Raw genomic sequence first — 14,284 nt, 5'->3', positions numbered from 1 at the left:
TCACCAACAGGGAGGAGGCAAGGGGGTCTGCAGAGTTAGTGGGGGGGAGGGGGGAGTGCTTTGGTCCCAGATGGGGGAGAAGAGCTTGGTTCTTAAGGCATAGTGGTTAAGGCCTCTGTGTCTGTAGCAGCACCCCTCCCTCCTAAGCACGTGGCCACGCAGCCCCTCAAAATAGGAAGCTGCTACCTGGGCTTCTGCCTCAAGATGGCTCAAACTAACCCATGGAGAGCAGAGGAGAGAGAGGCTGCGATCAAGCAAGGTGGGCTGGGGGCCTGTGTGCTTCGCCCCATAGTCTCTCTCCTCTGCCTGGGGGGCAACAGCATGAAATGGTTCAACTGGCAGTGCTGGAGGGGAGCCAGGAAGAGCAGCCAGGTCCTCCCCCCCCCATATGCAGCCAGGACAGCCCCCCCCCCCAAGTGCACACAGCCCTGGAGAGAGGCGGCACAGGGTGGCTCCTCTGAAGCATTGCCTCCTGCTCCTGCTGTCACGACCTGCAGTTGTCCACACAGTCCTTCGCACTCGAGAAGAGCTGGTAGATGCTGGTGAGGGGGAACATGACGAGCGCCCCCAGCAGAGAGCCTGCCTGGATGATGGCGCCACACCAGACCAGGGCGGCGTGGCCAGCCTCGTGCAGCAAACTGCCAATCACCACCTTCAGGTAGGAGAAGAGGCCCATGAAGAGGATCCAGGAGATCACCTGCAGAGAGAAGAAACCCTCGGCTGAAACACCACCACCTGGACAGCTGGGGAGGGGAAGGCAGAGGACGCAGGGTGGGTGGGCTTTGGCCGGGGAATAATCACTTTAAACCGCTATCGTGACTTGGGGATCTGAGTCCACCCTCGTTTTGGTGAACGGAGGGAGACTCACCCTGGGGGCAATGCTGCCTCTGCAGCCTGACCTGGAAAAGGGCCTGCGGAAGAACCTGCAGAATCTGCTCCTGGCCAGAGGAAGGGCACGGACTCAGCCACCGCAGCAGCAGCTCCTCCTTGGGGGAAGGACCAGCATCCTCACTGCCTCCCCCCGTGCCCAGAGATCAGTAGCTCAGCCAGGGAAGCTGCCATACTCACCACCAGAGCAACTCCGGCAGGGCTGCCCACCAGGGGAGGGCAGGGGCTGAAGGCCGCCAGCACCATCAGATAGGCTCCAAACACACAGCCCACGGCAGAGATGATGCCCAGGCCCAGGGACGACCTGGCAAGAGGCAGAGAAGCAGGAAAGCGCTTGACACCTGCAGCTGCTACGGAGAAGGTGGCTTCAACCACGTTACGCTGTCCCCTTCTCCAGGTGTTTGTTGGCGCAAGGGACACAGGCTCCCACCCTAAATTTTTCCCAGCGGTCAAAGTGTCCCTGGAAGCAGAGCCTTTCCCCACTGAAACATTGGCCACATGCTGCCCCCTTGTGGTCCACTGGGGCAGCATCGCCCTACGGTGTTCGCAAGCTGCTCCAAGAATTTTCCTCTAACCTGAAGCAACCCCCCCATATCAGGGTCAAACTGCAGCCTTGGGCAGGTGGGCGTTTGAAGCAGGACTGCAGGGCAGGCCCCCCACCACAGCCCTCATCCCAGAGGTGGCACAGGTCAAAGTGGGGGGGGGGGATCTGTTGGGCCTTTTTCTCAACGCAGAACTCTAGTCATGGTATAGCAGATAAGCAACTTCTAGCAGCTCTCACACCAGGAAGTTGTGTGTGTGTGAGAGAGAGAGAGAGAGAGAGGGAGAGGGATTGATTTGAATCAAAAAACTGTGTTGGGACTAAACAAAATAAAACATAAAACATAAAAAATTCCTTCCAGTAGCACCTTAGAGACCAACTAAGTTTGTTCTTGGTATGAGCTGAAGAAGTGTGCATGCACATGAAAGCTCATACCAAGAACAAACTTAGTTGGTCTCTAAGGATTTTTTTATTTTTTATTTTGTTTTGACTGTGGCAGACCAACACGGCTACCTACCTGTGTTGGGACTGTTGATATAATTGGTCCGTGTCTTGATCAGCCTCCCTGCAAAGTCTGGGTTTTGTTCAGTGTTATCACGCCAGCTGGCATGGGTGGCTTAGAAGCAGGCCAAGGCCGAAGGGCCTAAGCAGGACTCCCCTTCTAAGGACTGTCTGTACATGCAGAAGCCGGTATAAAGCCAAGGCTGGCAAGAGGGAGAGGGATTTGCTCAGAAGAGGAGATGAAGGTGACATGCTGTTTGGTTCAGAAGAGCACAGAGAGCTAAGGGGCTAGTGGATCTCTCTCTTGTAAGACCAGAAAAACTGTATTACAGTAAACTAGTTCACGATGTACCAGTATCTCTTAAAATGCAGCTAGGGTGTTTGTGCTTGTGCCATGAGACAAGGGATAAGAACAATCCTGCCTGATAGATGCCTGTTTTGTGGGAAATGAAAGACGCTGCTGTTCCTGCTGGGTTCACAGCCAACGGCCCAGTGGCCCCCGTTCCAAGGGGACCCCCCCAGCCCAGCCCAGCCTTTGCTCACCCACCTGCACAGCAGGAACATAGCGGTGAAGCAGGCCACGGGGTTGGCGATGTTGCTGAGCACCACAGACAGGTGATAGGCCATGCCCCCATAAGGCAGGCAGGAGTAGCTCTGCACGGAAGGCAGGACTCCGTTGGTGAGGGCGTTGGAGACCCCCAGGAGCACCAGCAAGTAAATGTTTCTCCCCGTCCAGAAGTCGGAAGCCGGCTGCTTGGTGGGCTCTCCGGCCGCGGCACCCTCTGTGGCATGCTTGGAGGAGGGCACGCTCTCCGACTGCAGCGGGAAAGACTCCTCCGTCTTCACGCTGTCCTGGGAAGAGCTCTTCTCCACGGTGCCGCTGCGGCCGTGCCAGAGCACCAGAGCCACGAAGGCCAGCGCCGAGACGACCAGCAGGGCCAGGAGCATCCAGAAGTAAGTGGTGGCCGAGAAGTTCTCCTCCAGAAAGTGCGGCTGGGTGCCGTTGGTGCCGTTCCGGCACTCCAGCTGCCTCACGCCCTGGCCCAGGGCGAGCACGCAAGGCAGGAGGGCGCTGAGGCCCTGCCCAATGAAGAAGGTGCGGATGTACAGCTGGGGAAACTGGTACATGAAGGGCAGGAAGGAGACGTTGGAGGTGCAGCACACCAGGGCCAGCAGGAAGGCCAGCACCAGGAAGGCCAGGCTGTGCGGCTCACCGGCCACCACCACGATGCGGTTCCAGAAGAAGGCCAGGAAGAAGGCCGCCACCACGGCCAAGAGCTGGATGCCGTGGATCAGCCAGCGCTCCTTCAGCTGCCCGGGGGCGAAGTGGTGAGCCAGAGTCACGCTCACGGGGCCCACGTTGCCCAGGGCAATCAGGACGGTCAGGTAGGCAGGCAGGTTCCAGCCTGGGAAGGAGAAGCTCCATTAGGATCAGAAACAAGGTGTCTCTGGCTATTGCATCCTCTCTCTGCAGCTGAACTCCTGCTCTCCAGTCATTCACCAACTGACACACTTCTTGCTTCCCCCCCCCCCAGCTAGAACTCTGCAGAAGCCCAACCACGGCCATTCTTGGAGGCAGTGCAAGGCCAGGACATTTGTAGCGACACGTGGGGAAACGTTCTCCTTTTCTGCTGGAATTACAGAACGTCCCCCGACCCAGCCACGAAGGGTCGAGCAAAATAAGGCAGCAAGAAAGGCCTCCTTTGTCCCCCCCCCCCATGAAGGAGCAAGCATGATGCCTCCACGCAGACGCCAGGCAGGGCAGCTTCTGCCCAGAACAAAGAGTTCTCACAAATAACGGCTTATCACAGGGAGCCTCCCTGCCTTATTTTGTTTTCTAAAGGAAAGCAGCACAATCCCCTCCCTTCCCCAGGCAACATGGCAAAGAACATTCTTGTTTTATTGCAATCACTGGGTTCAGCGTGTGCAGCTTGCGAAGGAAGGAGGGGCCGCCATGGAGACGTCTCAAGTCCCTCGGCCTCGGCACTCGCTCCCAAAGGGCCAGGAAGCCAAGCGTCTCCCTGGAGCTCTCCAAGAGCCTGCTGGATGCGGCCAATGACCCACCAATCAGGTGCCCCAAAGGGAAAGCAGCAAGCAGGACCCGAGTGCTGGAGCAACTGTGCTTTCCAGCCATTGGGATTCAGAAGCATCGCTGCCTCCGACTGTGGGGGCAGAGCTAGGAGCCACCCTTTGCCCTCTCCTCCACGGGTTTGTCTCATTGTCTTCTAAAGGCATATCAGCTGGTGGCCCCCACTGCCTCCTGTGGGAGGGTGTTCCACAGTTTAACAATGCAGCGAATAAAGAAGGCCTTTGGTCTGTCCTCAGTCATCCAACTATCAGCTTCCTTGGAGGGAGGAAAACCTTTCTCTATCCACTTTCTCCATGTGTGCTTAGTTTTGTAAGCTTCTATCGTGTTGTCTCTTACGCACGCTGTGTTTGCATGTCTTTAAGAGGAGAAACCTGTCCCAAGTCTTATGGCTTGCATGGAGGCAGCCTTGGAGGGGGGCCAGCCCCTCACTCTGGACCAAGGGCCGGGGGCCGGATGCAGTCCAATCGCCTTCTCAATCTGGCCCACGGATGGTCCGGGAATCAGCACATTTTTACATGAGTAGAATGTGTCCTTTTATTAAAAATGCATCTCTGGGTTATTTGTGGGGCATAGGAATTTGTTCGTTTTTTCTCTCCAAAATACAGTCCAGCCCACCACATGGTCTGAGGGATGGTGGACGGGCCCACGGCTGAAAAAGGTTGCTGACCCCTGCTCTGGACTTTTCAGAAACATGTCAACAGCAGTTCCTGGTGCCTGTGAGCACCTGCAATTGAGGTGCAAAGTGAGAAGCTGGCTCCTTTTCCACAGGGGGAGGGGAGGCACCTAGAACGCCTGCTTCCAGGCCCAGCCAAAGAGAGTGGGGGCTTGCCCTCTGCCTCTACAGTCCTTTAGGGGCTGCAGCCTGTGGAACCTCCCCAGACAGGATGCCAAAGCCCCTCCCAAGGCCAGGAAAGAGGTGGCAATGGCCGGGCACCCCCCCCAGGGCCCTCCTTCTTTGTGCTGCCCCTCAAGAGCTTGGCTGATCCCTCTCGCCCCTTCCTGCTGCAGCCAAGGCTCCTTCCCTCCCACAAGAGGGGCCAGCCAGCCCCCAGCCCCTGCTCCTCACCTTCTGGCAGCAGTTTCACCATGACGGGGAGCTCCACCCACAGGGAGTTCACGGAGACCCAGGAGCCCATCCCAAAGAGGGCCACGAGGACATGGGAGACCACAGCATGGCTGTTCAGCGAGGCCGACATCCTCTTTGCCTGGGGAGAGGGAGGGAGGGAGGACAGACGACTCAGTGGGCTCCTCGCCTTCACCTGCAAAGGAATCCAAGCCTGCCTAACTGCCCACATGCACCCCCTGTATGCCACCCCGGCCTCGCTGGTCCCTCCCCTCCTTCTCTTCTCTCCTCACTGGCGAACACTAGAGCAGCCACCCCAAGGGGGATATATTGGAGCAGGACCACCACAGGAGGGCGTGTTCTGGTAACCTCTTGGCCAGACGACTGCAACACGCCCTGGAAGATGACCCAGAAGCTGCAGGCAGTGCAAGATGCTGACGGGTGCCCCATAGGGGGCTCATAGGTCCCTGATCTTTAAGGACCTGCAGTGGCTGACTGTTTGCTCCCAGGGCCAATTTAAGGTGTTGATGCTGGAGATTAAAGGCCTGTATGGCAGGTTGGGACAGACTGCCTCTTCTCTAATCTGCCAACCTTCATGCCTTCATGCCTGCAGCAGCGACCAACCAATATAGTTTCGCAGTTAAAGAGCCCGGAGAAGGCCCTCCATGGTCATGGAACCCCAGGGGTGGCGTTTCTGCCTTGTTGTTTCTGGAGTCAGCGTATGACGTACCTTCTCTTCCTGGCATTTGGGGAAGGCTGAGCTGAAGAACTGCTCTCTTCTAATAAAAGACTGATGTATTATTATACCCGCAGGTCTCAGGGCGGCTCACAAGATCCATTACTGGTTTCATGTAATGGTGTATGTCATACTTTTAAGCTTTAGTTTATTGTTTTTAAAAAGGAAGTAATTCAGCTGTGTACTGCCCTGCAAGACCTGAGGTTGAAGGGCAGGTTATAAATGGAATGACTAAATCTGGCTGGGGCTGAAGGGAGCTGTGGTCCAAAACAATTGGAGGGCACCAGGCTGGGGAAGGCTGATTTAGGCAGCGTTTCTCAAACTTGGGTCTCTAGCTGTTGTTGGACTACAACTCCCATCATGCCTCACTAGCAGGACCAGTGGTTGGCCATGTGGGGAGTTTTAAAGTGTTGGTGCTAACCTTTAAAGCCCTAAACGGCCTCGGTCCAGTATACCTGAAGGAGCGTCTCCACCCCCATCGTTCAGCCCGGACACTGAGGTCCAGCGCCGAGGGCCTTCTGTCGGTTCCCTCACTGCGAGAAGCAAAACTACAGGGAACCAGGCAGAGGGCCTTCTCGGTAGTGGCGCCCGCCCTGTGGAATGCCCTCCCATCACAGGTCAAGGAGATAAACAACTATCTGACATTCAGAAAATACCTGAAGGCAGCCCTTTTTAGGGAAGTTTTTAATGTGTGATATTTTTGTATCTGATTTTTTTTGGAAGCCGTCCAGAGTGGCTGGGGAAATCCAGCTAGATGGGCGGGGTACAAATAAATAAATAAATAAATAATAATAATAATAATAATAATAATAATTATTATTATTATTATTATTATTATTATTATTTTAGTCCAACAACAGCTGGAGACCCACGTTTGAGAAGCAGTGATTTAGAGTGCAAGCACCTTGGGGCAGAGCCTCCCTCCCTCCAAGCACACAGCTTTATGCACCATGGGCAGGGGTGGCACTGTGTGAATTCCCCCCTGCCTGCCTGCTTGCACATAGGATACTCAGAGGCCTGCAGAATGCCTGGCAGGGCACATGCAAGCCTGCTCTGTGGGGACAAATGACTTTTGGAAACAAGAGGAATGGAAAGTCAAGAGCAACGCAGCTTTTACCTTGAGTGAAGACAGCCAGTCCGGGAATCTGAAGCAGGGCTGTATCTTTCAGCATAAGCAATGCCAGGAGACTTTATGGGGCAACACTAGCCATCCCTAGAGGGAGGGGGAAAATGCACCTCTATTTAATCAGAGGCCCAATGTGCAGATGATGATAGGAAGCCTTTTTAAGCAGAGCCAGACCCTTGGCCTATCTAGTCTGAGAACATCCAGTTTGGCCGTGGCCCTACCAGGGCTGAGAACGGGCAGAGAGACTTTGGCAGCACCTCCTCTCCTCTACAACCCATTTTCAAACTGGGGGCTGAATGTGGTGCTTGGTGCATGCAGGAAGGAGTCCCAAGTCTCTGCACCCAAAATAAATCAAGCAAACAAAAGCCTGTGTGGTGTAGTGGTTAAGAGCGGTTGACTCGTAATCTGGTGAACCGGGTTCGTGTCTCCGCTCCTCCACATGCAGCTGCTGTGTGACCTTGGGCCAGTCACACTTCTCTGAAGTCTCTCAGCCTCACTCAACTCACAGAGTGTTTGTTGTGGGGGAGGAAGGGAAAGAGGAATGTTAGCCGCTTTGAGACTCCTTAGGGTAGTGATAAAGCAGGATATCAAATCCAAACTCCTCCTCCTCCTCCTCCTCTTCTTCTTCTTCAATTTAGACAAGAATTCTCACTTGCCTGCAGCTGCACTCTGAATCCAACATTAAGAGGTGGCAGCGCATTCTACTTTTCAAGAGCAGTTGTTTGAAAGAGCAGAAGGCCACAACCAGAGTGATACTATAAAAGCCCAGGTAGCCAAAATCTCCCTCATCTGAGATTTTCCAGCAAGCAAAACATAACATCAATACAAAACGAAGTAATCAGTAGAAGACAATATAACACATTCTCTACAGCAGGCACGTCCAACAGGTAGATCGTGATCTACCGGTAGATCACTGGCCATCTGTGGTAGATCACTGGTAGATCACTGGCTCCCCCAAAGAAACTCAACAACTTTGGCTCCCCTTAAAAAAAGCTCATTTTTTTTGCCCTGCACCCGCCAAAAACAGGGCTTTCCTCCTCCCCAAAAAAGCTCAACATCTTTGACCTGAACCCAAAAAGGGGGTAGATCACTGCCAGTTTTTAACTCTGTAAGTAGATCACCGTCTCTTGGGAGTTGGCCACCCCTGCTCTACAGAAACCAAGCAAAATCACTGGAAACAAACACCAGCTTCCAGTTAGTACTTCTGTCTTTCCAAATATGTTGCTGCATGTACATCACTTACCTTATTATTATTATTATTATTATTAAACAAAAGATGATGTGCTGGGAATCAGCTTCTGTGTAGAACGAATCACAGACTGGTAGTTAGCGGCTCTGTCTTTAGTGTCCTTCCATGGTCAGCATGGAGGAAGATGGAGATGGTCACCTGGGCATGAGGCTGCATGGACAGAGTAAGGAGGGGTCCAAGTCAGAGGACTCCTCTGAACTGCTGAGTCAGCTCTTGAAGGAGAAAGGCCGCTCAGTGGCTGCCTGGCAAAGGAGCAGCCAAGCCCTTTGTGCCCACCAGGAGGGGCTCCTGCCCTTTGCTGCCTGGCTGGTCTGACCAGTTGGGTCACCCACGGCAATGAGCTGCTCCAAGCCCTCCTGTGAGTCAAAAGAGGCAGGCGGAACAGAGGAAGCTGCAGTCTGTCTGGCCCAGTGATCTCACCTACGCTGACTGGAAGCAATGGCTCCCGAGGATTTCAGACTCGGATCTCTTGGTCCTCCCTGGAGATACCACTGGGATTTGAAACTGGGGCCTTCTGCATGCAAGGCAGAGATGCTCTGGTCCTTCGCCATCTGGAAGGTGCCCTCATTTGTTGTTTGCTGCACCACCATGTTTTCCGGTTTTGATGTGTCCTCTTCCTCCAGCGAGTTGCAATCCTGTGCACCTCCCTCTCCCTCCCTTTCAGACACACACTCACACAAGTTTCCCCCTTGAATAATATATTTTTTTAAAAAAAAGAACCGTGAAGGTGGCTTCATTTTTACCCTAAGGTTGTAGCGATTAAACACCCTGCATTTAATAATAGGAGTGAAAAAATAATAGCCGATAAGTTCAAAAAGCCTCTGCTCATTTTAAGCTAAGCCTCTGCACGGAAAAGCAGCACAAAACAGGGTTCTTTCCTGCCCATCAACACCCTGCTTTGCCACCCCAATCAAACAACCTTACCTTTGACGAGGGTGTGTAATCAGCAATGGAGAGACAAGAGGGGCGTTTCTTGACTTTCCTTATCTAGAAGTGATGCTCCTCAGCATCATTTTCTAGCAAGGAGCATGAAATCGTTAATTTGCTGCCAAGGAGCATGACATTGCAGATTTCTCTGCAAATCTGTTCCATGCAACTGACTTGCAGCTAATGATCTGTTATGCATTTTGTATTTACTTACTTAAGTGGAAATCATTAAGGGGGCCTTACTTGGAAATATAACAGGCAGAGCAGAGGTTGTGGTGAACTTTACTTCTGAATGGTGTAACAAAGAGTAGTTGCAATTCCCCTTAATTACATGCATAGGCATCACTGCAGGATATGCTGACATGCAATGACATGATGCACAATTCAGTTCAAACCCTCTAGGTTAGCCTTGTAAACAAGCTCACAAACTTTACTAGCCTGGTTTTTTTTTTTTATTCACTAGACTGCTTGTGGCTGGCGGAGGAAGAACACAGATGATAATAATGGTAATAATTTATTATTTCTAGCCCGCCCACCTGGCTGGGTTTCCCTAGTCACTCTGGGCGGCTTTCAACAGAACATTAAAAACAGAACAAAACTTCAAACCTTAAAAACTTCCCTAAACAGCTGCATTTTGATGCTGGGTTTTCCTCCTCTAACTACCTGCTTGGTTTCTAGGCAGAGGAAGGGCAGGGAGTCCCTTCCCTTCTCCATTTACTTGCCTGCATCCAATTCCTGGCTTCCGGGCTTCTGCTTAAAGACAAGGCGGCTGTAGGATTTGCCTCACCTCTGGGTGCAAGGGTTGGGAACCTGATCTGGCTGATAGGCGAGGGTCAGATTCAATGATTGAATTCTTCAAGCACGGTGATTACCAGCCAGCGGGGCTTGCAAAGAGCCCTGCCTGATGTTCTGAAAGGCCTCTGACCCAGTGAGCTTGAAGGCACCACTATCAGCTGATGGCGTCAAGCCTGCTTTGTGCAGTGACTGGCTGTACAATCACGGGGAACTTGATGAAAGTTGTGGGAAGGGTGGGCATGCTTTGAGGGAAACAGTCTCAGGGGGCAAACTGGGACCCGCGTGAGACCACACTCGGCCCGGGGGCTGGAGGTTCACCACCCCTGTTGGATGACATACTTCTGAATGAGTAAAAGACAGACAGACGAAACGGCTGGAAAGAAAGCATGTGTGGAACTGAGTTTATATCACTTTGCCATACACTCAGTATACTTAAAGGCTGTGGCATACTGAGTTCTGTCCTTAATGTCAGGAGGTTCCAGTTCTGTCTGCCAGAAAAGGCTATAGGATGTGCAACTGGAGTTTCTCCTGCGCTAACAGCCCCCCTCCCTCAGCGTTCAGTGCGTACATGGAGAGGGAGGAACAGGACTAGGCACCCCCATTGGCTATAGCTTCAGACTTTTGCATGCAAAGTGGGAAGGCCTGAAGAGGGAAGTTATTGCATCAGAAATCCACTGGGTTTTCTGGTGACATGGGAGGATGGCAAGCTGAACCTGCAGAGATCCTCGCTTCAGATCTCCCTTCTGTATGTGCGAAGGTTGGAGGTGGAGTTGGTTGAGATGGGGGTAGGACTTGTGCATGCGGCCTCGCTCCTCCCTCCACACGTTCTGAGAACATGTCAAGGCAAATGCTCCTACTCTCCGAGTAAACTATGTTCCCTTCAGCCGAGGAGATGGATTGCTAAAGAGAGACTGCTCCACCTGTTCTTGCAAAAGCAACGGTCGCAAAGGAACCAAAATGTTCCCCTCAGTTTCCCCCCAACTTGAATAAGAAAAATCCCCTCTGAACTTTATAAAAATGCATGCTGGGACATTAATGCCACCACTCCCATGTCGGCACAGGCCAATGTAATTCCCCTCCATTTTCCATGATCGTTTACCGTTCCAGAACCACCACCTGTTCCCTGCCTAATCACCGCAGTGCTCTCCAAGTGATGTGTACCAGGCAGTGTTAGAAACGGAGACAGGAAAGCCAGCAGCTAAAGGGCACCTTAAACCAAGGTTATGGGCACCACAACGGAATGTCTAGGCGTACGTTTTTATAACAAGAATACAAAGCTGAAAATCAACGAACTGCAGCTAAAATATTGTGTTCATTTTTCACAGGGTCTGGTCATTCCTCTACCCACCCCCCCTAATATTCCTAAGAGGGTCTCTTCTCCAGTCTTCAGAGAGGAGCTGGAAGTGGGGAGGCAGAAAAAGGTCCTCCTTTCCTTCCACTCTGCAGTTTTACTCTGAAATCTCAGGCACAGGGCTGCACCCAGAGCGCAGAAACTGCTTGCACTAGTCTAGTGAAATTCCCTGTTGCAAACTACGCCTAGAACAATGGGAGTTTCAGACCCTGGAACGAGGCACCTGGATTTGCAGATGAAAGCAGAGGAGGACCTTAGCCTGCTCGAAGAAGCCCCTTGTGCAGGAATAGCTGATGCTCCAGCACAGCTTCCCTTCACCAAAACAAGTTTGCCTTAGAAGGGAAAATGGCAGGCAGGCTGCCTCATCTACCATGGAGCAAGTTTCATCCTGCCTGAAAGGAGTAGAAATTGGGAGTATGTCCAATTCCAGAATGGCACCACAAACATCTGCTCTCCCTGCCAAAATCCAGCCCTAACAGGCAAGAAGCTGTTCTCCCCCACAGCACTTTTAAAATTTATTTCTGCACATTCTAGGGATGGGCCTCATCTGCAGAGATAGTTGCACGGCGCTCTCTTGCGTGTGTGCCTGAAACATTCCCAACTGCAAATGTTGAGGGACACAGAAAGAGAAGAGGCCCAGAAACCTTACCTTCCACCAGTCTCAGGCACAAACCCCTCTGGGAAGGAGAAGCATCACTTCTGAGGTCGGCAACCAAGGAAGAGGACGGAAAGTTCAAGCGATGTCACGGCAACACCGGCTAACTTCTCCCGGGTCAAGGAACCTGGAAGCACAGAGCCTATCAGCAGCAGAATCGAAAGCCAGCATGTGCTGCTGGGATGAAGGTGGTGGCCAGTGTCAAATTCCTGCTCAGCTTGATGGCCTTGGACAGGTTCCTGTTGCCTTCTGCACAAACGGTGCTCCTCCCGGTGTTGTTGGACTCCAACTTCCATCTGCCCCAGCTAGAACTGTCCACAGTCAGGGCAGGTAGGAGTTGGAGCGCATCAATACCAGGAGGACCACAGATGTTCCTTATACTCGCCTTAAGAATAAGGCTAAGATGCAAATGTAAGACGTAAGACCAAAAGGGTAACTCACTCTTCCAATGCATGTCCTCCTTCCCCTGCACTCTCCTCCAGCCAAATCTTCATTCTGGGGTACTACAAAACAGAGTTCTCATCAATCTCTCCAGATTCTCGTAATGCCCTCTGGAGTTCTCTTACTTGCCACCTCCACCAAGCCATTAAGCTAATTTCTCTCATATCCTCAGCACCTAAATCAGGACATCCCTGCTCCCATCAGCCTTTCTCTGAACCAGGCAGCTGCAAGCTCCCCAGCAGCACAGCAGCAGCAGCAGACTTTGCTCCTCATTCCTTAAGTTACTCATTGCCCTTTACAACTCCAAGTGAGAGCTTTATCAAGAGCTTCTGAACAGGAAACCGAGTAAGTCTGCTGCAGCAAAAACAAAGAATCTTTCTACACTTTAAAGTCTACAACGCAAGGGATGAAAGAAAAGGGCCTCCCATGATTTAGCAACTGGGCAAAGAATAGGAAGCAGATGGTAGGAGTAAGCAGACAGTTCCCACAATGGAGGGAAGTAAGAAGTTGAGCCTCTAGTCTAGAGGATCTGTGCTTTTGAACTTGCATGTAACTTATCTGGAGCCAGGAGTGCGCAGCCAAGTGACCTAGTCTGTAGAAAACAACAAGTTATTCAGGATGGCAAAAGGCCAAGTGGCCTCCAGAGATCTCCAAAAGCCCCTCTCCAAAGTGGGTGAATGGGCATTAAAAGGGCAAATACTCCCCACCCCCCAAAACCCATTTGTGTACACAGTCCTGGGGTCTGAACAGGCAGTGACTGACCAGGAAAGTGATCACTGGTGGGTAACTCAATGAAAATGACAAATTTATATGCAATAGCTCAGGGTGAGGGAGAAGGAAAATTCTGTGCTAGGTGTTCTCAGGAAAGGTACCGAAAACATGACTGTCAGAATCTTGGCTATACATAAATCTACGGTGTGACCACACTGGAAACAACGTGTACAGTTCTGGTCACATCTCAAAAAATGAATTGTAGATGCAGAAAAGGGCAACCAGTATGACCAGGGGCAAAGAGCACCTCCCCTACCAGGAAAGATTAAAGCGCTTGGCATGTGTGTCTCATATTTTAAAAGGGGGGAAAACAAGATTAAGGAAAGCCACGATTGCTTACAAAATTATGCATAGCGTAAAGAAGGTGGACAGAGACAAGTTTTTCTCCCTCTCTCATAATTTTAGAACTCAGGCCAGCAAAATTGATTTCAGAGCAGACAAAATCCAGAATTAAATTATGGAACTCAGTGTCCCCAGAAGAGGCAATGGCTACAGGCTTAGGCAGCTTTGAAAGGGGATTAGACAAATTGACGGAGGGTGACAGACAGAACTATTGCTGGCCATAAGCCGTTGTGTCTAAACAGAACCTCCATGTTCCGAGGAACTGTACCACTGAATATCAATGACTGTGCTGTCAGGTGGGGGAAACAAAGAGCCATTATCATTATTATTATTATTAACATTTCTCTCCTGCCTGTCCTGCTTGTGGCCTTTGGCTGGTCCCCGAGGGGCAAAGGGCACTCACTTCCCCAGCAGGCAGACTTTGGCTCTGATCAGGCCCTTCCCTCTGCCCTGAAGGAACTGCCGAGGGAGCTCCCAAGGGCTGACCTGGCCTGACCCCGCGGAGGGCAGCACCCGAACCCAGGGCTTCCAGGGGCAACGGGGGAGGAGGAGGAGGCGGCGATGGGGACTCGGCGTCGGGAAGCCCTTCCTTTCTGAGGGCCACAGGGGTCTCCTGACTGGGAGGCACTGAAGCAGAGACCCCGAAGGCCGAAGCCTCTCCTCGCCCCAGAGTCCCCCCCTCCCCTCCCCTCCCGCGCTCCCGGGAGACTCACGTGCTGCTGCCGGCGGAGGCGGCGGCGGCGACCGGGACGCAGCCTGGCCACGAGGAGGACGGCCTTGAGGCCCCGCCCTCCGCCGGAAGCCCCGCC

At 52.4% G+C, this 14,284-nt stretch overlaps 1 protein-coding gene across 1 annotated transcript; it reads right to left on the bottom strand.

The window, feature by feature from the left end:
- Nucleotides 1–465: 465 nt before the first annotated feature.
- On the bottom strand, nucleotides 466–12,461 carry SLC52A2 (solute carrier family 52 member 2). Its single transcript, XM_033156036.1, has 7 exons — nucleotides 12,363–12,461; nucleotides 11,916–12,048; nucleotides 6,936–7,031; nucleotides 5,086–5,224; nucleotides 2,478–3,336; nucleotides 1,069–1,192; nucleotides 466–697 (listed from the first exon to the last, which is right to left on the bottom strand). Exons 4-7 carry the CDS (start codon nucleotides 5,213–5,215, stop codon nucleotides 485–487), a joined length of 1,326 nt encoding a protein of 441 aa, XP_033011927.1. The 5' UTR covers nucleotides 5,216–5,224; nucleotides 6,936–7,031; nucleotides 11,916–12,048; nucleotides 12,363–12,461; the 3' UTR covers nucleotides 466–484.
- Between the last annotated feature and the right edge of the window lie 1,823 nt (nucleotides 12,462–14,284).

This window comes from Lacerta agilis, chromosome 7 (assembly GCF_009819535.1).
Source record: "Lacerta agilis isolate rLacAgi1 chromosome 7, rLacAgi1.pri, whole genome shotgun sequence".
Taxonomy (NCBI): Eukaryota; Metazoa; Chordata; class Lepidosauria; order Squamata; family Lacertidae; genus Lacerta; species Lacerta agilis.
This window is presented reverse-complemented; position numbering and strand designations above follow the sequence as displayed.

Coding starts and splice junctions, on each gene's coding strand:
- SLC52A2 (XM_033156036.1), bottom strand. CDS start 5,215: ATGTCGGCCTCGCTGAACAGCCATGCTGTGGTCTCCCATGTCCTCGTG. Junction 1,193..2,477: donor GCTATGTTCCTGCTGTGCAG/GTGGGTGAGCAA, acceptor GCCTCTTGCCAG/GTCGTCCCTGGGCCTGGGCA. Junction 698..1,068: donor CTGCCGGAGTTGCTCTGGTG/GTGAGTATGGCA, acceptor TTCTCTCTGCAG/GTGATCTCCTGGATCCTCTT.